This window comes from Salvelinus alpinus, chromosome 2 (assembly GCF_045679555.1).
Source record: "Salvelinus alpinus chromosome 2, SLU_Salpinus.1, whole genome shotgun sequence".
Classification (NCBI taxonomy): Eukaryota; Metazoa; Chordata; class Actinopteri; order Salmoniformes; family Salmonidae; genus Salvelinus; species Salvelinus alpinus.
The window spans coordinates 95,779,704-95,804,357 of NC_092087.1; the positions used below are offsets into that span (position 1 = coordinate 95,779,704).

General features: G+C 49.4%; 1 protein-coding gene across 4 annotated transcripts in view; it reads left to right on the forward strand.

Moving 5' to 3' along the window:
* The window catches only part of LOC139545748 (protein GPR108), a 48,526-nt gene extending 26,505 nt beyond the window's left edge, over positions 1-22,021 (forward strand). The window contains exons 14-19 of one of the 4 annotated variants that reach the window (XR_011669128.1): positions 10,805-10,848; positions 11,001-11,050; positions 11,192-11,275; positions 11,392-11,513; positions 11,881-15,747; positions 15,883-22,021. Coding sequence is in view for 3 of the 4 variants with exons in the window: in XM_071353857.1 (XP_071209958.1) it covers positions 10,805-10,848; positions 11,001-11,050; positions 11,192-11,275; positions 11,392-11,513; positions 11,881-11,968 (388 nt within the window). In the remaining variant the exon portion in view is untranslated. The other 3 variants (XM_071353877.1, XM_071353857.1, XM_071353867.1) reach the window with 3 other exon arrangements.
* Positions 22,022-24,654: the final 2,633 nt, after the last annotated feature.

Sequence of the window (24,654 nt, forward strand, 5' to 3'; positions counted from 1 at the left end):
AGGAGGTGTTGTTCCTGTTTGACCTCATCCTCTTCCCTGTTATATGGTCAGTATACTGTTAGGAGGTGTTGTTCCTGGTTGACCTCATCCTCTTCCCTGTTATATGGTCAGTATACTGATAGGAGAATTGTTCCTGGTTGACCTCATCCTCTTCCCTGTTATATGGTCAGTATACTGTTAGGAGGTGTTGTTCCTGGTTGACCTCATCCTCTTCCCTGTTATATGGTCAGTATACTGATAGGAGAATTGTTCCTGGTTGACCTCATTTTCTTCCCTGTTATATGGTCAGTATACTGTTAGGAGGTGTTGTTCCTGGTTGACCTCATCCTCTTCCCTGTTATATGGTCAGTATACTATTAGGAGGATTGTTCCTGGTTGACCTCATCCTCTTCCCTGTTATATGGTCAGTATACTATTAGGAGGATTGTTCCTGGTTGACCTCATCCTCTTCCCTGTTATATGGTCAGTATACTATTAGGAGGTGTTGTTCCTGGTTGACCTCATCCTCTTCCCTGTTATATGGTCAGTATACTGATAGGAGGATTGTTCCTGGTTGACCTCATCCTCTTCCCTGTTATATGGTCAGTATACTGTTAGGAGGATTGTTCCTGGTTGACCTCATCCTCTTCCCTGTTATATGGTCAGTATACTGTTAGGAGGTGTTGTTCCTGGTTGACCTCATCCTCTTCCCTGTTATATGGTCAGTATACTGTTAGGAGGATTGTTCCTGGTTGACCTCATCCTCTTCCCTGTTATATGGTCAGTATACTGTTAGGAGGATTGTTGCTGGTTGACCTCATCCTCTTCCCTGTTATATGGTCAGTATACTGTTAGGAGGATTGTTCCTGGTTGACCTCATCCTCTTCCCTGTTATATGGTCAGTATACTGTTAGGAGGATTGTTCCTGGTTGACCTCATCCTCTTCCCTGTTATATGGTCAGTATACTGTTAGGAGGATTGTTCCTGGTTGACCTCATCCTCTTCCCTGTTGTATGGTCAGTATACTGTTAGGAGGATTGTTCCTGGTTGACCTCATCCTCTTCTCAGTTATATGGTCGGTATACTGTTAGGAGGATTGTTCCTGGTTGACCTCATCCTCTTCCCTGTTGTATGGTCAGTATACTGTTAGGAGGATTGTTCCTGGTTGACCTCATCCTCTTCCCTGTTATATGGTCAGTATACTGTTAGGTGTTGTTCCTGGTTGACCTCATCCTCTTCCCTGTCGTATGGTCAGTATACTGTTAGGAGGTGGTGTTGTTCCTGGTTGACCTCATCCTCTTCCCTGTTGTATGGTCAGTATACTGTTAGGAGGAGGATTGTTCCTGGTTGACCTCATCCTCTTCCCTGTTATATGGTCAGTATACTGTTAGGAGGATTGTTCCTGGTTGACCTCATCCTCTTCCCTGTTATATGGTCAGTATACTGTTAGGAGGAGATGTTGTTCCTGGTTGACCTCATCCTCTTCCCTGTTATATGGTCAGTATACTGTTAGGAGGATTGTTCCTGGTTGACCTCATCCTCTTCCCTGTTATATGGTCAGTATACTGTTAGGAGGATTGTTCCTGGTTGACCTCATCCTCTTCCCTGTTATATGGTCAGTATACTGTTAGGAGGATTGTTCCTGGTTGACCTCATCCTCTTCCCTGTCGTATGGTCAGTATACTGTTAGGAGGATTGTTCCTGGTTGACCTCATCCTCTTCCCTGTCGTATGGTCAGTATACTGTTAGGAGGAGGATTGTTCCTGGTTGACCTCATCCTCTTCCCTGTTATATGGTCAGTATACTGTTAGGAGGATTGTTCCTGGTTGACCTCATCCTCTTCCCTGTTATATGGTCAGTATACTGTTAGGAGGAGATGTTGTTCCTGGTTGACCTCATCCTCTTCCCTGTTATATGGTCAGTATACTGTTAGGAGGAGATTTTGTTCCTTGTTGACCTCATCCTATTCCCTGTTATATGGTCAGTATACTGTTAGGAGGATTGTTCCTGGTTGACCTCATCCTCTTCCCTGTTATATGGTCAGTATACTGTTAGGAGGATTGTTCCTGGTTGACCTCATCCTCTTCCCTGTTGTATGGTCAGTATACTGTTAGGTGGATTGTTCCTGGTTGACCTCATCCTCTTCCCTGTTGTATGGTCAGTATACTGTTAGGAGGTGGTGGTGTTCCTGGTTGACCTCATCCTCTTCCCTGTTGTATGGTCAGTATACTGTTAGGAGGAGGTTCTGTTCCTGGTTGACCTCATCTGCTGTGGAGCCATCCTCTTTCCTGTTATATGGTCAGTATACTGTTAGGAGGATTGTTCCTGGTTGACCTCATCCTCTTCCCTGTTATATGGTCAGTATACTGTTAGGAGGATTGTTCCTGGTTGACCTCATCCTCTTCCCTGTTATATGGTCAGTATACTGTTAGGAGGATTGTTCCTGGTTGACCTCATCCTCTTCCCTGTTATATGGTCAGTGTACTGTTAGGAGGTGGTGTTGTTCCTGGTTGACCTCATCCTCTTCCCTGTTATATGGTCAGTATACCATTAGGAGGATTGTTCCTAGTTGACCTCATCCTCTTCCCTGTTATATGGTCAGTATACTGTTAGGAGGATTGTTCCTGGTTGACCTCATCCTCTTCCCTGTTATATGGTCAGTATACTGTTAGGAGGATTGTTCCTGGTTGACCTCATCCTCTTCCCTGTTATATGGTCAGTATACTGTTAGGAGGTGTTGTTCCTGGTTGACCTCATCCTCTTCCCTGTTATATGGTCAGTATACTGTTAGGAGGATTGTTCCTGGTTGACCTCATCCTCTTCCCTGTTATATGGTCAGTATACTGTTAGGAGGATTGTTGCTGGTTGACCTCATCCTCTTCCCTGTTATATGGTCAGTATACTGTTAGGAGGATTGTTCCTGGTTGACCTCATCCTCTTCCCTGTTATATGGTCAGTATACTGTTAGGAGGATTGTTCCTGGTTGACCTCATCCTCTTCCCTGTTGTATGGTCAGTATACTGTTAGGAGGATTGTTCCTGGTTGACCTCATCCTCTTCTCAGTTATATGGTCGGTATACTGTTAGGAGGATTGTTCCTGGTTGACCTCATCCTCTTCCCTGTTGTATGGTCAGTATACTGTTAGGAGGATTGTTCCTGGTTGACCTCATCCTCTTCCCTGTTATATGGTCAGTATACTGTTAGGTGTTGTTCCTGGTTGACCTCATCCTCTTCCCTGTCGTATGGTCAGTATACTGTTAGGAGGTGGTGTTGTTCCTGGTTGACCTCATCCTCTTCCCTGTTGTATGGTCAGTATACTGTTAGGAGGAGGATTGTTCCTGGTTGACCTCATCCTCTTCCCTGTTATATGGTCAGTATACTGTTAGGAGGATTGTTCCTGGTTGACCTCATCCTCTTCCCTGTTATATGGTCAGTATACTGTTAGGAGTATTGTTCCTGGTTGACCTCATCCTCTTCCCTGTTGTATGGTCAGTATACTGTTAGGTGGATTGTTCCTGGTTGACCTCATCCTCTTCCCTGTTGTATGGTCAGTATACTGTTAGGAGGTGGTGTTGTTCCTGGTTGACCTCATCCTCTTCCCTGTTGTATGGTCAGTATACTGTTAGGAGGAGGTTCTGTTCCTGGTTGACCTCATCTGCTGTGGAGCCATCCTCTTTCCTGTTATATGGTCAGTATACTGTTAGGAGGATTGTTCCTGGTTGACCTCATCCTCTTCCCTGTTATATGGTCAGTATACTGTTAGGAGGATTGTTCCTGGTTGACCTCATCCTCTTCCCTGTTATATGGTCAGTATACTGTTAGGAGGATTGTTCCTGGTTGACCTCATCCTCTTCCCTGTTATATGGTCAGTGTACTGTTAGGAGGTGGTGTTGTTCCTGGTTGACCTCATCCTCTTCCCTGTTATATGGTCAGTATACCATTAGGAGGATTGTTCCTGGTTGACCTCATCCTCTTCCCTGTTATATGGTCAGTATACTGTTAGGAGGATTGTTCCTGGTTGACCTCATCCTCTTCCCTGTTATATGGTCAGTATACTGTTAGGTGTTGTTCCTGGTTGACCTCATCCTCTTCCCTGTTATATGGTCAGTATACTGTTAGGAGGATTGTTCCTGGTTGACCTCATCCTCTTCCCCGTTATATGGTCAGTATACTGTTAGGAGGTGTTGTTCCTGGTTGACCTCATCCTCTTCCCTGTTATATGGTCAGTATACTGTGAGGAGGTGTTGTTCCTGGTTGACCTCATCCTCTTCCCCGTTATATGGTCAGTATACTGTTAGGAGGATTGTTCCTGGTTGACCTCATCCTCTTCCCTGTTATATGGTCAGTATACTGTTAGGAGGATTGTTCCTGGTTGACCTCTTCCTCTTCCCTGTTATATGGTCAGTATACTGTTAGGAGGTGTTGACCTCATCCTCTTCCCTGTTATATGGTCAGTATACTGTTAGGAGGATTGTTCCTGGTTGACCTCATCCTCTTCCCTGTTATATGGTCAGTGTACTGTTAGGAGGTGGTGTTGTTCCTGGTTGACCTCATCCTCTTCCCTGTTATATGGTCAGTATACCATTAGGAGGATTGTTCCTAGTTGACCTCATCCTCTTCCCTGTTATATGGTCAGTATACTGTTAGGAGGATTGTTCCTGGTTGACCTCATCCTCTTCCCTGTTATATGGTCAGTATACTGTTAGGAGGATTGTTCCTGGTTGACCTCATCCTCTTCCCTGTTATATGGTCAGTATACTGTTAGGAGGTGTTGTTCCTGGTTGACCTCATCCTCTTCCCTGTTATATGGTCAGTATACTGTTAGGAGGATTGTTCCTGGTTGACCTCATCCTCTTCCCTGTTATATGGTCAGTATACTGTTAGGAGGATTGTTGCTGGTTGACCTCATCCTCTTCCCTGTTATATGGTCAGTATACTGTTAGGAGGATTGTTCCTGGTTGACCTCATCCTCTTCCCTGTTATATGGTCAGTATACTGTTAGGAGGATTGTTCCTGGTTGACCTCATCCTCTTCCCTGTTGTATGGTCAGTATACTGTTAGGAGGATTGTTCCTGGTTGACCTCATCCTCTTCTCAGTTATATGGTCGGTATACTGTTAGGAGGATTGTTCCTGGTTGACCTCATCCTCTTCCCTGTTGTATGGTCAGTATACTGTTAGGAGGATTGTTCCTGGTTGACCTCATCCTCTTCCCTGTTATATGGTCAGTATACTGTTAGGTGTTGTTCCTGGTTGACCTCATCCTCTTCCCTGTCGTATGGTCAGTATACTGTTAGGAGGTGGTGTTGTTCCTGGTTGACCTCATCCTCTTCCCTGTTGTATGGTCAGTATACTGTTAGGAGGAGGATTGTTCCTGGTTGACCTCATCCTCTTCCCTGTTATATGGTCAGTATACTGTTAGGAGGATTGTTCCTGGTTGACCTCATCCTCTTCCCTGTTATATGGTCAGTATACTGTTAGGAGTATTGTTCCTGGTTGACCTCATCCTCTTCCCTGTTGTATGGTCAGTATACTGTTAGGTGGATTGTTCCTGGTTGACCTCATCCTCTTCCCTGTTGTATGGTCAGTATACTGTTAGGAGGTGGTGTTGTTCCTGGTTGACCTCATCCTCTTCCCTGTTGTATGGTCAGTATACTGTTAGGAGGAGGTTCTGTTCCTGGTTGACCTCATCTGCTGTGGAGCCATCCTCTTTCCTGTTATATGGTCAGTATACTGTTAGGAGGATTGTTCCTGGTTGACCTCATCCTCTTCCCTGTTATATGGTCAGTATACTGTTAGGAGGATTGTTCCTGGTTGACCTCATCCTCTTCCCTGTTATATGGTCAGTATACTGTTAGGAGGATTGTTCCTGGTTGACCTCATCCTCTTCCCTGTTATATGGTCAGTGTACTGTTAGGAGGTGGTGTTGTTCCTGGTTGACCTCATCCTCTTCCCTGTTATATGGTCAGTATACCATTAGGAGGATTGTTCCTGGTTGACCTCATCCTCTTCCCTGTTATATGGTCAGTATACTGTTAGGAGGATTGTTCCTGGTTGACCTCATCCTCTTCCCTGTTATATGGTCAGTATACTGTTAGGTGTTGTTCCTGGTTGACCTCATCCTCTTCCCTGTTATATGGTCAGTATACTGTTAGGAGGATTGTTCCTGGTTGACCTCATCCTCTTCCCCGTTATATGGTCAGTATACTGTTAGGAGGTGTTGTTCCTGGTTGACCTCATCCTCTTCCCTGTTATATGGTCAGTATACTGTGAGGAGGTGTTGTTCCTGGTTGACCTCATCCTCTTCCCCGTTATATGGTCAGTATACTGTTAGGAGGATTGTTCCTGGTTGACCTCATCCTCTTCCCTGTTATATGGTCAGTATACTGTTAGGAGGATTGTTCCTGGTTGACCTCTTCCTCTTCCCTGTTATATGGTCAGTATACTGTTAGGAGGTGTTGACCTCATCCTCTTCCCTGTTGTATGGTCAGTATACTGTTAGGAGGATTGTTCCTGGTTGACCTCATCCTCTTCCCTGTTATGTGGTCAGTATACTGTTAGGAGGTGTTGTTCCTGGTTGACCTCATCCTCTTCCCTGTTATATGGTCAGTATACTGTTAGGAGGATTGTTCCTGGTTGACCTCATCCTCTTCCCCGTTATATGGTCAGTATACTGTTAGGAGGATTGTTCCTGGTTGACCTCATCCTCTTCCCTGTTATATGGTCAGTATACTATTAGGAGGTGTTGTTCCTGGTTGACCTCATCCTCCTCCCTGTTATATGGTCAGTATACTGTTAGGAGGTGTTGTTCCTGGTTGACCTCATCCTCTTCCCTGTTATATGGTCAGTATACTGTTAGGAGGATTGTTCCTGGTTGACCTCATCCTCCTCCCTGTTATATGGTCAGTATACTGTTAGGAGGTGTTGTTCCTGGTTGACCTCATCCTCTTCCCTGTTATATGGTCAGTATACTGTTAGGAGGATTGTTCCTGGTTGACCTCTTCCCTGTTATATGGTCAGTATACTGTTAGGAGGATTGTTCCTGGTTGACCTCATCCTCTTCCCTGTTATATGGTCAGTATACTGTTAGGAGGATTGTTCCTGGTTGACCTCTTCCTCTTCCCTGTTATATGGTCAGTATACTGTTAGGAGGATTGTTCCTGGTTGACCTCATCCTCTTCCCTGTTGTATGGTCAGTATACTGTTAGGAGGATTGTTCCTGGTTGACCTCATCCTCTTCCCTGTTATATGGTCAGTATACTGTTAGGAGGTGTTGTTCCTGGTTGACCTCATCCTCTTCCCTGTTATATGGTCAGTATACTGTTAGGAGGATTGTTCCTGGTTGAACTCATCCTCTTCCCCGTTATATGGTCAGTATACTGTTAGGAGGATTGTTCCTGGTTGACCTCATCCTCTTCCCTGTTATATGGTCAGTATACTATTAGGAGGTGTTGTTCCTGGTTGACCTCATCCTCCTCCCTGTTATATGGTCAGTATACTGTTAGGAGGTGTTGTTCCTGGTTGACCTCATCCTCTTCCCTGTTATATGGTCAGTATACTGTTAGGAGGATTGTTCCTGGTTGACCTCTTCCCTGTTATATGGTCAGTATACTGTTAGGAGGATTGTTCCTGGTTGACCTCATCCTCTTCCCTGTTATATGGTCAGTATACTGTTAGGAGGTGTTGTTCCTGGTTGACCTCATCCTCTTCTCCGTTATATGGTCAGTATACTGTTAGGAGGATGGGGGGTGTATTGACTCAGGATTCACACTGTAACATGTCAAGGTGTTTGTTCTTGATTCAGATGCTGAATTGTTTTATCTGCTTTCCCATAGACTTAGATCAGATCAAAATGCATTTGTCACGTGCTGAATACAGCAAGTGTAGACCTTACCGTGAAATGCTGAATACAGCAAGTGTAGACCTTACCGTGAAATGCTTACTTACAAGCCCTTAACCAACAGTGCAGTTCAAGAAGAGTTGAGAAAATATGTACCAAGTAGACTAACATAAATAGTAATAATAAAAAGTAACACAATAACAATAACGAGGCTATATACAGGGGGCACTGGTACTGAGTCAGTGTGGAGGCTATATACAGGGGGCACTGGTACTGAGTCAGTGTGGAGGCTATATACAGGGGGTACTGGTACTGAGTCAGTGTGGAGGCTATATACAAGGGGCACTGGTACTGAATCAGTGTGGAGGCTATATACAGGGGGCACTGGTACTGAGTCAGTGTGGAGGCTATATACAGGGGGCACTGGTACTGAGTCAGTGTGGAGGCTATATACAGGGGGCACTGGTACAGAGTCAATGTGGAGGCTATATACAGAGGGTACCGGTACAGAGTCAATGTGAAGGCTATATACAGGGGGTACCGGTACAGAGTCAGTGTGGAGGCTATATACAGGGGTACCGGTACTGAGTCAGCGTGGAGGCTATATACAGGGGTACCGGTACTGAGTCAGTGTGGAGGCTATATACAGGGGTACCGGTACTGAGTCAGCGTGGAGGCTATATACAGGGGTACCTGTACAGAGTCAATGTGGAGGCTATATACAGGGGGTACTGGTACTGAGTCAGTGTGGAGGCTATATACAGAGGGTTACCGGTACTGAGTCAGTGTGGAGGCTATATACAGGGGGTACTGGTACAGAGTCAATGTGGAGGCTATATACAGGGGGTACCGGTACAGAGTCAATGTGGAGGCTATATACAGGGGGCACTGGTACTGAGTCAGTGTGGAGGCTATATACAGGGGGTACTGGTACTGAGTCAGTGTGGAGGCTATATACAAGGGGCACTGGTACTGAATCAGTGTGGAGGCTATATACAGGGGGCACTGGTACTGAGTCAGTGTGGAGGCTATATACAGGGGGCACTGGTACTGAGTCAATGTGGAGGCTATATACAGAGGGTACCGGTACAGAGTCAATGTGGAGGCTATATACAGGGGGTACCGGTACAGAGTCAATGTGAAGGCTATATACAGGGGGTACCGGTACAGAGTCAATGTGAAGGCTATATACAGGGGGGACCGTTACTGAGTCAGTGTGGAGGCTATATACAGGGGTACCGGTACTGAGTCAGCGTGGAGGCTATATACAGGGGCACCGGTACTGAGTCAGTGTGGAGGCTATATACAGGGGTACCGGTACTGAGTCAGCGTGGAGGCTATATACAGGGGTACCTGTACAGAGTCAATGTGGAGGCTATATACAGGGGGTACCGGTACTGAGTCAGTGTGGAGGCTATATACAGAGGGTTACCGGTACTGAGTCAGTGTGGAGGCTATATACAGGGGGTACTGGTACAGAGTCAATGTGGAGGCTATATACAGGGGGTACCGGTACAGAGTCAATGTGGAGGCTATATACAGGGGGCACCGGTACTGAGTCAGTGTGGAGGCTATATACAGGGGGCACCGGTACACAGTCAGTGTGGAGGCTATATACAGGGGGCACCGGTACTGAGTCAGTGTGCTGGGGTACAGGCTAGTTGAGGTCATTTGTACATGTAGGTGGGGTGAAGTGACTATGCATAGATAATAAACAGCGAGTAGCAGCAGTGTACAAGAGGGGGGGGTCAATGTAAATTGTCCGGTGGTGATTTTATTAATTGTTTAGCAGTCTTATGACTTGGGGGTAGAAGCTGTTGAGGAGCCTTTTGGTCTTAGACTTTGGCGCTCCTGTACTGCTTGCTGTGCGGCAGCAGAGAAAACAGTCTGTAACTTAGATGACTAGAACATTCTAACATGAATTTTATGGAAAAGACAATGCAGCTGCCTTGTTGGCAATATAATATATATATATATATATAAGCTGGAGGAGAATATTACTGTTGGGTTTGAGAAGGGGGCTCCTCCCTCCCTGACGGGTCATCAGAGGAGAATATTACTGTTGGGTTTGAGAAGGGGGCTCCTCCCTCCCTGACGGGTCATCAGAGGAGAATATTACTGTTGGGTTTGAGAAGGGGGCTCCTCCCTAACGGGTCATCAGAGGAGAATATTACTGTTGCGTTTGAGAAGGGGGCTCCTCCCTCCCTGACGGGTCATCAGAGGAGAATATTACTGTTGGGTTTGAGAAGGGGGCTCCTCCCTCCCTGACGGGTCATCAGAGGAGAATATTACTGTTGGTTTTGAGAAGGGGGCTCCTCCCTCCCTGACGGGTCATCAGAGGAGAATATTACTGTTGGGTTTGAGAAGGGGGCTCCTCCCTCCCTGACGGGTCATCAGAGGAGAATATTACTGTTGGGTTTGAGAAGGGGGCTCCTCCCTCCCTGACGGGTCATCAGAGGAGAATATTACTGTTGGGTTTGAGAAGGGGGCTCCTCCCTCCCTGACGGGTCATCAGAGGAGAATATTACTGTTGGGTTTGAGAAGGGGGCTCCTCCCTCCCTGACGGGTCATCAGAGGAGAATATTACTGTTGGGTTTGAGAAGGGGGCTCCTCCCTAACGGGTCATCAGAGGAGAATATTACTGTTGGGTTTGAGAAGGGGGCTCCTCCCTCCCTGACGGGCCATCAGAGGAGAATATTACTGTTGGGTTTGAGAAGGGGACTCCTCCCTGACGGGTCATCAGAGGAGAATATTACTGTTGGGTTTGAGAAGGGGACTCCTCCCTGACGGGTCATCAGAGGAGAATATTACTGTTGGGTTTGAGAAGGGGACTCCTCCCTGACGGGTCATCAGAGGAGAATATTACTGTTGGGTTTGAGAAGGGGGCTCCTCCCTGACGGGTCATCAGAGGAGAATATTACTGTTGGGTTTGAGAAGGGGGCTCCTTCCTGACGGGTCATCAGAGGATAATGTGTGTGTGTTTGCAGGTCTATTCGTCACCTACAAGAGGCTTCCAGCACTGATGGGAAAGGTGAGCCATCTATAGGGAGGGATACATTTCATGGACAGTTAGCAGTGGTTAATAACTATAGCTTAGTAAAATGTAGTTTGAACCTTGAAGTTGGCGCTGTGTTCCCCTGTAGTTGTCTGTAATAATACTGTCTGTCTCTTTGTTTCCCTCAGCTGCCATGAACCTGGAGAAACTCAAACTATTCAGACATTACTACGTCATGGTGAGGAGACGTCTGTCTCTCTTCCTCGCAGATATTTTGAATTCTACCTTATTTTTCTGTGAAAGTTCTGAAAGATGTCATGATGGGTAATCTCTCTTCGTCCTCTCTCCCTCTCTCCGTCCTCCATATCTCCATCTGTAGATAGTGTGTTATATCTACTTCACGAGGATCATAGCCATCCTGCTGAAGGTGACGGTGCCTTTCCAGTGGCAGTGGTGTTACGAGGTGAGACACCGTCCACTTCTGATGATGTCACACTGGGAAACTCTGAGCCATTTCTTCTTTGTTTTAAGAGATGGTCTGAATGTTTTATTTTCCCTCTCTACCCCTCCCTCCTGTAGTTCCTAGTGGAGGTGTCTACTCTGGTCTTCTTCGTGTTGACGGGGTATAAGTTCCGCCCGGCCTCCAACAACCCCTACCTCCAGCTGCCCCTGGATGAGGAGGACGTGGAGATGGATGAAGTGTAAGAGACGGATGTTGTTGTGAGGTAGCACCTGGGATGAGTTCAGTATTAAACTAACCCTCTCTCTCTCTTCTCTCTGCAGGGTGACGGAGTCCGGGAGGTTGTTGTGTGAGGTAGCACCTGGGATGTGTTCAGTATTAAACTAACCCTCTGTCTCTCCCCTCTCTCCTCTCTGCAGGATGACAGAGTCCGGGATGTTGTTGTGAGGTAGCACCTGGGATGAGTTCAGTATTAAACTAACCCTCTCTCTCTCCCCTCTCTTCTCTCTGCAGGGTGACGGAGTCCGGGATGTTGTTGTGTGAGGTAGCACCTGGGATGAGTTCAGTATTAAACTAACCCTCTCTCTCTCCCCTCTCTCTCTCTGCAGGGTGACCGAGTCCGGGATGTTGGAGGGCATCTCTAAAGTCAAGAAGACATCTAATGGTCGCGAGCGCCAGAAAGAGTCTACCTTGTGAGAGTGTGTGTGTTTGTGAAGAAGGGGGGGTGTTCTAAACACCCATAACCCCTCAGCGTTGGAGAGAAACGGGGACTGAAACGGACCAAGACACACCCTTTACCCCCCCCCCCCCAAAACACTCCTCCTTCCTCCTCGATCTGAAACTGGGTGGCTGTTACTAAAGCAACCCCCGCCTCGCTATGCAACAAGACAAACGACGACAGACTTTAGTTGTCGTTCGACTTTCTCTCTCTCTCGTTTATCTGGAGACTTTCTGGAGGCTCTGCACCCCTGCCTGGTGTCTTAATGGTTCATTCCAGGGAGAGAACTCTTCCACCCCCCCTCATCGATGGATGAATAGAACGGTCTGGTCTGGGGTAGAATGGACCTCTAATGACCTCTCTCTCTCACACTCCCTTTCCCTCTCTCCTTTTCTTCTCTCTGGAGAACGGAGGAAGCGAGACTCCAAAGATGATCATTTTCCAGATGTGTGATTGGTATATTTTATATCCAGAGTATCTTGTTCTGTTTTAATGTGACCCAACTGGCTCCCTGTTCCTGATGTAGTGCACTACACAGGGTGTGGTACTTCTGTTGGACTACTTTGGCTGTATTTTGATATGTGTTTCTTCCATTTGGAGATGCACTTTGAGACGTCTGTCTGTCTGTCTGTCTGTCCGTAGAACAGGGGTTATCCAAACTTCTTCTGTAGGAGCTGGGATGGGTGCAGGCTTTTGCTCCGGCCCTGCAGTAAAAGCCCTGGATCAACTAATCACCTTTTATAGTTGATTAATTCAAGTTAAGTGAAATTCTAGTTATCAATAAAGAACAGCTGATTCAACTGATCAATTAGTCATAGTCATCAATAAAGACTTTATTAGTGGAATCTGATGTTGCCTCCACCTGGTTCTGACATGGTTCTGACTGTCCCACCCCTAGACCAGAGTACAGAGACATCCACCTGGTTCTGACATGGTTCTGACATGGTTCTGACTGTCCCACCCCTGGACCAGAGAACAGAGACATCTACCTGTCCCTGACATGGTTCTGACCTGGTTCTGACTGTCTCACCCCTGGACCAGAGAACAGAGACATCCACCTGGTTCTGACATGGTTCTGACTGTCTCACCCCTGGACCAGAGAACAGAGACATCCACCTGGTTCTGACATGGTTCTGACTGTCTCACCCCTGGACCAGAGAACAGAGACATCCACCTGGTTCTGACATGGTTCTGACTGTCTCACCCCTGGACCAGAGTACAGAGACATCCACCTGTCCCTGACATGGTTCTGACCTGGTTCTGACTGTCTCACCCCTGGACCAGAGAACAGAGACATCCACCTGGTTCTGACATGGTTCTGACTGTCCCACCCCTGGACCAGAGAACAGAGACATCCACCTGGTTCTGACATGGTTCTGACTGTCCCACCCCTGGACCAGAGAACAGAGACATCCACCTGTCCCTGACATGGTTCTGACTGTCTCACCCCTGGACCAGAGTACAGAGACATCCACCTGGTTCTGACATGGTTCTGACTGTCTCACCCCTGGACCAGAGTACAGAGACATCCACCTGTCCCTGACATGGTTCTGACTGTCTCACCCCTGGACCAGAGAACAGAGACATCCACCTGTCCCTGACATGGTCCTGACTGTCTCACCCCTGGACCAGAGAACAGAGACATCCACCTGTCCCTGACATGGTCCTGACTGTCTCACCCCTGGACCAGAGAACAGAGACATCCACCTGGCCCTGACATGGTCCTGACTGTCTCACCCCTGGACCAGAGAACAGAGACATCCACCTGTCCCTGACATGGTTCTGACTGTCTCACCCCTGGACCAGAGAACAGAGACCTCCACCTGTCCCTGACATGGTCCTGACTGTCTCACCCCTGGACCAGAGAACAGAGACATCCACCTGTCCCTGACATGGTCCTGACTGTCTCACCCCTGGACCAGAGAAGAGAGACATCCACCTGTTCCTGACATGGTTCTGACTGTCTCACCCCTGGACCAGAGAACAGAGACATCCACCTGTCCCTGACATGGTCCTGACTGTCTCACCCCTGGACCAGAGAACAGAGACATCCACCTGTCCCTGACATGGTTCTGACTGTCTCACCCCTGGACCAGAGAACAGAGACATCCACCTGTCCCTGACATGGTTCTGACCTGGTCCTGACTGTCTCACCCCTGGACCAGAGAACAGAGACATCCACCTGTCCCTGACATGGTCCTGACTGTCTCACCCCTGGACCAGAGAACAGAGACATCCACCTGGCCCTGACATGGTCCTGACTGTCTCACCCCTGGACCAGAGAACAGAGACATCCACCTGTCCCTGACATGGTTCTGACTGTCCCACCCCTGGACCAGAGAACAGAGACATCCACAGTGTCCCTGACATGGTTCTGACTGTCTCACCCCTGGACCAGAGAACAGAGACATCCACAGTGTCCCTGACATGGTCCTGACTGTCTCACCCCTGGACCAGAGAAGAGAGACATCCACCTGTTCCTGACATGGTCCTGACTGTCTCACCCCTGGACCAGAGAACAGAGACATCCACCTGTCCCTGACATGGTTCTGACTGTCCCACCCCTGGACCAGAGAACAGAGACATCCACCTGTCCCTGACATGGTTCTGACTGTCTCACCCCTGGACCAGAGAACAGAGACATCCACCTGTCCCTGACATGGTTCTGACTGTCTCACCCCTGGACCAGAGAACAGAGACATCCACCTGTCCCTGACATGGTCCTGACTGTCTCACCCCTGGACCAGAGAACAGAGACATCCACCTGTCCCTGACATGGTCCTGACTGTCTCACCCCTGGACCAGAGAACAGAGACATCCACCTGTCCCTGACATGGTCCTGACTGTCTCACCCCTGGACCAGAGAACAGAGACATCCACAGTGTCCCTGACATGGTTCTGACTGTCTCACCCCTGGACCAGAGAACAGAGACATCCACCTGTCCCTGACATGGTCCTGACTGTCTCACCCCTGGACCAGAGAACAGAGACATCCACCTGTCCCTGACATGGTTCTGACTGTCTCACCCCTGGACCAGAGAACAGAGACATCCACCTGTCCCTGACATGGTTCTGACTGTCTCACCCCTGGACCAGAGAACAGAGACATCCACCTGGCCCTGACATGGTCCTGACTGTCTCACCCCTGGACCAGAGAACAGAGACATCCACCTGGCCCTGACATGGTTCTGACTGTCCCACCCCTGGACCAGAGAACAGAGACATCCACCTGGCCCTGACATGGTTCTGACTGTCTCACCCCTGGACCAGAGAACAGAGACATCCACCTGTCCCTGACATGGTTCTGACTGTCTCACCCCTGGACCAGAGAACAGAGACATCCACCTGGCCCTGACATGGTCCTGACTGTCTCACCCCTGGACCAGAGAACCCCAGTGAAAGCAGCCTCAATGGGGGGAAGTTATCAGAGTCCTGGTCAGGGTAGTGACAGTCCCACCCCCAGTGAAAGCAGCCTCTATGGGGGGGAGTTATCAGAGTCCTGGTCAGGGTAGTGACAGTCCCACCCCCAGTGAAAGCAGCCTCTATGGGGGGGAGTTATCAGAGTCCTGGTCAGGGTAGTGACAGTCCCACCCCCAGTGAAAGCAGCCTCTATGGGGGGGAGTTATCAGAGTCCTGGTCAGGGTAGTGACAGTCCCACCCCCAGTGAAAGCAGCCTCTATGGGGGGGAGTTATCAGAGTCCTGGTCAGGGTAGTGACAGTCCCACCCCCAGTGAAAGCAGTCTCTATGGGGGGGGAAGTTATCAGAGTCCTGGTCAGGGTAGTGACAGTCCCACCCCCAGTGAAAGCAGCTTCTATGGGGGGGAGTTATCAGAGTCCTGGTCAGGGTAGTGACAGTCCCACCCCCAGTGAAAGCAGCCTCTATGGGGGGAAGTTATCAGAGTCCTGGTCAGGGTAGTGACAGTCCCAACCCAGTGAAAGCAGCCTCTATGGGGGGGAGTTATCAGAGTCCTGGTCAGGGTAGTGACAGTCCCACCCCCAGTGAAAGCAGCCTCTATGGGGGGAAGTTATCAGAGTCCTGGTCAGGGTAGTGACAGTCCCACCCCCAGTGAAAGCAGCCTCTATGGGGGGGAGTTATCAGAGTCCTGGTCAGGGTAGTGACAGTCCCACCCCCAGTGAAAGCAGCCTCTATGGGGGGGAGTTATCAGAGTCCTGGTCAGGGTAGTGACAGTCCCACCCCCAGTGAAAGCAGCCTCTATGGGGGGAAGTTATCAGAGTCCTGGTCAGGGTAGTGACAGTCCCAACCCAGTGAAAGCAGCCTCTATGGGGGGGAGTTATCAGAGTCCTGGTCAGGGTAGTGACAGTCCCACCCCCAGTGAAAGCAGCCTCTATGGGGGGAAGTTATCAGAGTCCTGGTCAGGGTAGTGACAGTCCCACCCCCAGTGAAAGCAGCCTCTATGGGGGGGAGTTATCAGAGTCCTGGTCAGGGTAGTGACAGTCCCACCCCCAGTGAAAGCAGCCTCTATGGGGGGGGAGTTATCAGAGTCCTGGTCAGGGTAGTGACAGTCCCACCCCCAGTGAAAGCAGTCTCTATGGGGGGGGAAGTTATCAGAGTCCTGGTCAGGGTAGTGACAGTCCCACCCCCAGTGAAAGCAGCCTCAATGGGGGGAAGTTATCAGAGTCCTGGTCAGGGTAGTGACAGTCCCACCCCCAGTGAAAGCAGCCTCTATGGGGGGGAGTTATCAGAGTCCTGGTCAGGGTAGTGACAGTCCCACCCCCAGTGAAAGCAGCCTCTATGGGGGGAAGTTATCAGAGTCCTGGTCAGGGTAGTGACAGTCCCACCCCCAGTGAAAGCAGCCTCTATGGGGGGGAGTTATCAGAGTCCTGGTCAGGGTAGTGACAGTCCCACCCCCAGTGAAAGCAGCCTCTATGGGGGGGAGTTATCAGAGTCCTGGTCAGGGTAGTGACAGTCCCACCCCCAGTGAAAGCAGCCTCTATGGGGGGGAGTTATCAGAGTCCTGGTCAGGGTAGTGACAGTCCCACCCCCAGTGAAAGCAGCCTCTATGGGGGGGGAGTTATCAGAGTCCTGGTCAGGGTAGTGACAGTCCCACCCCCAGTGAAAGCAGCCTCTATGGGGGGGAGTTATCAGAGTCCTGGTCAGGGTAGTGACAGTCCCACCCCCAGTGAAAGCAGCCTCTATGGGGGGAAGTTATCAGAGTCCTGGTCAGGGTAGTGACAGTCCCACCCCCAGTGAAAGCAGTATCTATGGGGGGAAGTTATCAGAGTCCTGGTCAGGGTAGTGACAGTCCCACCCCCAGTGAAAGCAGCCTCTATGGGGGGAAGTTATCAGAGTCCTGGTCAGGGTAGTGACAGTCCCACCCCCAGTGAAAGCAGCCTCTATGGGGGGAAGTTATCAGAGTCCTGGTCAGGGTAGTGACAGTCCCACCCCCAGTGAAAGCAGCCTCTATGGGGGGAAGTTATCAGAGTCCTGGTCAGGGTAGTGACAGTCCCACCCCCAGTGAAAGCAGCCTCTATGGGGGGAAGTTATCAGAGTCCTGGTCAGGGTAGTGACAGTCCCACCCCCAGTGAAAGCAGCCTCTATGGGGGGAAGTTATCAGAGTCCTGGTCAGGGTAGTGACAGTCCCACCCCCAGTGAAAGCAGCCTCTATGGGGGGGAAGTTATCAGAGTCCTGGTCAGGGTAGTGACAGTCCCACCCCCAGTGAAAGCAGCCTCTATGGGGGGGAGTTATCAGAGTCCTGGTCAGGGTAGTGACAGTCCCACCCCCAGTGAAAGCAGCCTCTATGGGGGGGAGTTATCAGAGTCCTGGTCAGGGTAGTGACAGTCCCACCCCCAGTGAAAGCAGCCTCTATGGGGGGGAGTTATCAGAGTCCTGGTCAGGGTAGTGACAGTCCCACCCCCAGTGAAAGCAGCCTCTATGGGGGGGGAGTTATCAGAGTCCTGGTCAGGGTAGTGACAGTCCCACCCCCAGTGAAAGCAGTCTCTATGGGGGGAAGTTATCAGAGTCCTGGTCAGGGTAGTGACAGTCCCACCCCCAGTGAAAGCAGCCTCTATGGGGGGGGAGTTATCAGAGTCCTGGTCAGGGTAGTGACAGTCCCACCCCCAGTGAAAGCAGCCTCTATGGGGGGAAGTTATCAGAGTCCTGGTCAGGGTAGTGACAGTCCCACCCCCAGTGAAAGCAGCCTCTATGGGGGGAAGTTATCAGAGTCCTGGTCAGGGTAGTGACAGTCCCACCCCCAGTGAAAGCAGCCTCTATGGGGGGAAGTTATCAGAGTCCTGGTCAGGGTAGTGACAGTCCCACCCCCAGTGAAAGCAGCCTCTATGGGGGGGGAGTTATCAGAGTCCTGGTCAGGGTAGTGACAGTCCCACCCCCAGTGAAAGCAGCCTCTATGGGGGGAAGTTATCAGAGTCCTGGTCAGGGTAGTGACAGTCCCACCCCCAGTGAAAGCAGCCTCTATGGGGGGAAGTTATCAGAGTCCTGGTCAGGGTAGTGACAGTCCCACCCCCAGTGAAAGCAGTATCTATGGGGGGAAGTTATCAGAGTCCTGGTCAGGGTAGTGACAGTCCCACCCCCAGTGAAAGCAGCCTCTATGGGGGGAAGTTATCAGAGTCCTGGTCAGGGTAGTGACAGTCCCACCCCCAGTGAAAGCAGCCTCTATGGGGGGAAGTTATCAGAGTCCTGGTCAGGGTAGTGACAGTCCCACCCCCAGTGAAAGCAGCCTCTATGGGGGGAAGTTATCAGAGTCCTGGTCAGGGTAGTGACAGTCCCACCCCCAGTGAAAGCAGCCTCTATGGGGGGAAGTTATCAGAGTCCTGGTCAGGGTAGTGACAGTCCCACCCCCAGTGAAAGCAGCCTCTATGGGGGGGAGTTATCAGAGTCCTGGTCAGGGTAGTGACAGTCCCACCCCCAGTGAAAGCAGCCTCTATGGGGGGGAGTTATCAGAGTCCTGGTCAGGGTAGTGACAGTCCCACCCCCAGTGAAAGCAGCCTCTATGGGGGGGAGTTATCAGAGTCCTGGTCAGGGTAGTGACAGTCCCACCCCCAGTGAAAGCAGCCTCTATGGGGGGGAGTTATCAGAGTCCTGGTCAGGGTAGTGACAGTCCCACCCCCAGTGAAAGCAGCCTCTATGGGGGGAAGTTATCAGAGTCCTGGTCAGGGTAGTGACAGTCCCAACCCAGTGAAAGCAGCCTCTATGGGGGGGAGTTATCAGAGTCCTGGTCAGGGTAGTGACAGTCCCACCCCCAGTGAAAGCAGCCTCTATGGGGGGAAGTTATCAGAGTCCTGGTCAGGGTAGTGACAGTCCCACCCCCAGTGAAAGCAGCCTCTATGGGGGGAAGTTATCAGAGTCCTGGTCAGGGTAGTGACAGTCCCACCCCCAGTGAAAGCAGCCTCTATGGGGGGGAGTTATCAGAGTCCTGGTCAGGGTAGTGACAGTCCCAACCCAGTGAAAGCAGCCTCTATGGGGGGGAGTTATCAGAGTCCTGGTCAGGGTAGTGACAGTCCCACCCCCAGTGAAAGCAGCCTCTATGGGGGGAAGTTATCAGAGTCCTGGTCAGGGTAGTGACAGTCCCAACCCAGTGAAAGCAGCCTCTATGGGGGGGAGTTATCAGAGTCCTGGTCAGGGTAGTGACAGTCCCAACCCAGTGAAAGCAGCCTCTATGGGGGGGAGTTATCAGAGTCCTGGTCAGGGTAGTGACAGTCCCACCCCCAGTGAAAGCAGCCTCTATGGGGGGGAGTTATCAGAGTCCTGGTCAGGGTAGTGACAGTCCCACCCCCAGTGAAAGCAGTCTCTATGGGGGGGAGTTATCAGAGTCCTGGTCAGGGTAGTGACAGTCCCACCCCCAGTGAAAGCAGTCTCTATGGGGGGGAGTTATCAGAGTCCTGGTCAGGGTAGTGACAGTCCCACCCCCAGTGAAAGCAGTCTCTATGGGGGGGAGTTATCAGAGTCCTGTTCAGGGTAGTGACAGTCCCACCCCCAGTGAAAGCAGCCTCTATGGGGGGGGAGTTATCAGAGTCCTGTTCAGGGTAGTGACAGTCCCACCCCCAGTGAAAGCAGTCTCTATGGGGGGGAGTTATCAGAGTCCTGGTCAGGGTAGTGACAGTCCCAACCCAGTGAAAGCAGTCTCTATGGGGGGGAGTTATCAGAGTCCTGGTCAGGGTAGTGACAGTCCCACCCCCAGTGAAAGCAGTCTCTATGGGGGGGAGTTATCAGAGTCCTGTTCAGGGTAGTGACAGTCCCACCCCCAGTGAAAGCAGCCTCTATGGGGGGGGAGTTATCAGAGTCCTGTTCAGGGTAGTGACAGTCCCACCCCCAGTGAAAGCAGCCTCTATGGGGGGAAGTTATCAGAGTCCTGGTCAGGGTAGTGACAGTCCCACCCCCAGTGAAAGCAGCCTCTATGGGGGGGGAAGTTATCAGAGTCCTGGTCAGGGTAGTGACAGTCCCACCCCCAGTGAAAGCAGCCTCTATGGGGGGGGGAGTTATCAGAGTCCTGGTCAGGGTAGTGACAGTCCCACCCCCAGTGAAAGCAGCCTCTATGGGGGGGGAGTTATCAGAGTCCTGGTCAGGGTAGTGACTCTGGTCCACCGTTCAATCTTCATCATTTGATTTTAATCTCCATATATCTTCTGTTCTTGTCAATATAGATGATTCATATGTTGAAATATATATTGTTTATTTCACTTTTCTTTAATCCTGGTTCCATCTCAGCACACCTGATTCCATCCCATCATCAAGCCCTTTTGATAAGTTGATTGAGGTGTGTTAGGCTGGCACAAAACCCTGCACAGCCTGTGGGTTTCCAGGACTGGGATTGAAGGAATCTGATGTATTTAACTTTGTGTTTGTCAGAATCAGAGACTGGGGATGAATTTTAATTTAGTTTCTCAGATTTTTCTGAAGTGCTTTTTACTGAGCGGCTGACGTTTGTATTTAGTCTGTTCTTGGTTTTACTGTTTAATTATTTAACAGATCACCAGTTGGTAAATATTGATATTGACAAAAGACAGAGAGGATGATTTTATTATCCTTGGTGGCAACAATAGCAGTACATAGTACATTCATAAGCAGTGCATGAGGGCTTCATAGGTAAATGCATAATCTTGATTCTATTCCAATATGACATGTACTGACCCAATCACAACAACCCCTTCCAGCAGGTATTTGAAACTCCGATCCTTACAGACCCAAACAGACCTGTTCATCTGGGATTGGGCTATGGATCCTCCACAGGGATGACGTAGGCCCTTAAGTATTGCTTATGAAGGGGACAAGTAGCCTCTAAGTAGGTTTCCTGCTCTAACTCTAAAGATCTGATCATACATGGACTGTACATCAGTGGAGTTGTTGCTAATAGCAACATGTCAAAAGTATACCTAATTTACATCCCAAATGGCACCCTATTCCCTATATAGTGCTCCTCATTTGACCCCTGAGCCCTATATAGTGCTCTTCATTTGACCCCAGAGCCCTATATAGTGCTCTTCATTTGACCCCAGAGCCCTATATAGTGCTCTTCATTTGACCCCAGAGCCCTATATAGTGCTCTTCATTTGACCCCAGAGCCCTATATAGTGCTCTTCATTTGACCCCAGAGCCCTATATAGTGCTCTTCATTTGACCCCAGAGCCCTATATAGTGCTCTTCATTTGACCCCAGAGCCCTATATAGTGCTCTTCATTTGACCCCAGAGCCCTATATAGTGCTCTTCATTTGACCCCAGAGCCCTATATAGTGCTCTTCATTTACATTTACATTTAAGTCATTTAGCAGACGCTCTTATCCAGAGCGACTTACAAATTGGTGCATTCACCTTATGATATCCAGTGGAACAACCACTTTACACCTGAGCCCTATGGGTAGAACCCTATCCCTTAAGTAGTGCACTATAAAGGGGGAAAGGATGCAATTTGTGGCACAGAGGGAGGAGTTGAAAGGATCTGTTCCAGGGTTTGTTGTGTGTCTACAGTTTTAAACTAAAACCTGCTAACCGACGATGTAATGTCTAACAGTATGATGGCTGTCACATGGTTAAATAAAGCTGACGTTTGGAACATGTGTGGGAGAGACCGAGCGAGCCCCTATAGAGCCCCTATAGCCTAATCTACAACCTGCTTTGAATATAGCATATCTATACACTGAGTGGACAAAACATTAAGGACACCTGCTCTTTCCATGACATCGACTGACCAGGTGAATCCAGGTGAAAGCTTTGATCCCTTGTTGATGTCACTTGTTAAATCCACTACAGTCAGTGTAGATGAAGGGGAGGAGACAGGTTGAAGAAGGATATTTAAACTTTGAGACATGGATTGTGTACGTGTGCCATTCAGAGGGTGAGTGGGCAAGACAAAATATTGAAGTGCCTTTCAACGGGGTATGGTAGTAGGTGCCAGGCGCACCTGTTTGTGTCAAGAACTGCAACGCTGCTGGGTTTTTCATGCTCAACAGTTTCCCCTGTGTATCAAGAATGGACATCTAGCCAACTTGACACAACTGTGGGAAGCAGTGGAGTCAACATGGGCCAGGATCCCTGTGGAACGCATCAGACACCTTTGTAGAGTCCAAACCCAATAACACCTTTGTAGAGTCCATACCCAATAACACCTTTGTAGAGTCCATACCCAATAACACCTTTGTAGAGTCCATACCCAATAACACCTTTGTAGAGTCCATACCCAATAACACCTTTGTAGAGTCCATACCCAATAACACCTTTGTAAAGTCCATACCCAATAACACCTTTGTAGAGTCCAAACCCAATAACACCTTTGTAGAGTCCAAACCCAATAACAAACTGAGGCTGTTCTGAGGGTGAAAGGAGGTGCAACTCAATATTAGGAAGGTGTTCTTAATGTTTTGTACACTCAGTGTCTACTGTCCACGAATACACACACACACACCTGTATGTCAACAGATTTAAGAATGTTATGCAAAGCTGTGAGTCAGGGTCAAGACTGGGCTTTGGGCTTTAAAAAGAAAGCCCAATATAGCTCACCCAAGACAATTAAGACATGTAGGACAGGCCGTGTCACACAGGGAAAAGGGCCGTGTCACACAGGGAAAAGGGACGTGTCACACAGGGAAAATGGCAGAAGGAAAGTGGTGGCGTTTGATTTAAAACATTCAAAACATATCAAAGAAAAGTCTTATTCAAACTGGCACTTTTAGCCTACCACTGAAGAAGACACTGGTAATCTAAACTGTCACCTTTACCCTACCACTGAAGAAGACACTGGTAATCCAAACCGTCACCTTTAGCCTACCACTGAAGAAGACACTGGTAATCCAAACTGTCACCTTTAGCCTACCACAGAAGAAGACACTGGTAATCCAAACTGTCACCTTTAGCCTACCACTGAAGAAGAAACTGGTAATCCAAACTGTCACCTTTACCCTACCACCGAAGAAGACACTGGTAATCCAAACTGTCACCTTTAGCCTACCACTGAAGAAGAAACTGGTAATCCAAACTGTCACCTTTACCCTACCACCGAAGAAGACACTGGTAATCCAAACTGTCACCTTTACCCTACCACCGAAGAAGACACTGGTAATCCAAACCGTCACCTTTAGCCTACCACTGAAGAAGACACTGGTAATCCAAACCGTCACCTTTAGCCTACCACTGAAGAAGACACTGGTAATCCAAACTGTCACCTTTAGCCTACCACTGAAGAAGACACTGGTAATCCAAACTGTCACCTTTAGCCTACCACTGAAGAAGACACTGGTAATCCAAACTGTCACCTTTAGCCTACCACTGAAGAAGTGTCTGCTGATCTCAATATTTATATTTGGAGCACTGCCAGCCTGTCATCTGTTCCTGGGGCGCTGTCTGGCTGGGCGTACTGTAACCGGGGCGCTGTCTGGCTGGGCGTACTGTAACCGGGGCGCTGTCTGGCTGGGCGTACTGTAACCGGGGCGCTGTCTGGCTGGGCGTACTGTAACCGGGGCGCTGTCCGGCTGGGCGTACTGTAACCGGGGCGCTGTCCGGCTGGGCGTACTGTAACCGGGGCGCTGTCCGGCTGGGCGTACTGTAACCGGGGCGCTGTCCGGCTGGGCGTACTGTAACCGGGGCGCTGTCTGGCTGGGCGTACTGTAACCGGGGCGCTGTCTGGCTGGGCGTACTGTAACCGGGGCGCTGTCTGGCTGGGCGTACTGTAACCGGGGCGCTGTCTGGCTGGGGGTACTGTCTTTGCTTTGGCAAAAAAGGTTGTTGTATAATTAGGAACAGAATCAGGTTTTAATAGTTGGAATTGTAAGAGTTGTTGCCCTGCCCCTTTCTCTGTGATGTCATTCTAATGGAATCCAGAAAGAACAAAACCCTGCCCCTTTCTCTGTGATGTCATTCTAATGGAATCCAGAAAGAACAAAACCCTGCCTCTTTCTCTGTGATGTCAGTCTAATGGAATCCAGAAAGAACAAAACCCTGCCCCTTTCTCTGTGATGTCATTTTAATGGAATCCAGAAAGAACAAAACCCTGCCCCTTTCTCTGTGATGTCATTCTAATGGAATCCAGAAAGAACAAAACCCTGCCCCTTTCTCTGTGATGTCATTCTAATGGAATCCAGAAAGAACAAAACCCTGCCCCTTTCTCTGTGATGCCAGTCTAATGGAATCTAGAAATAACAAAACCCTGTCCTCAAACATTTACATCAAATGGTGCAAAGTTATGGACAAAGGCACA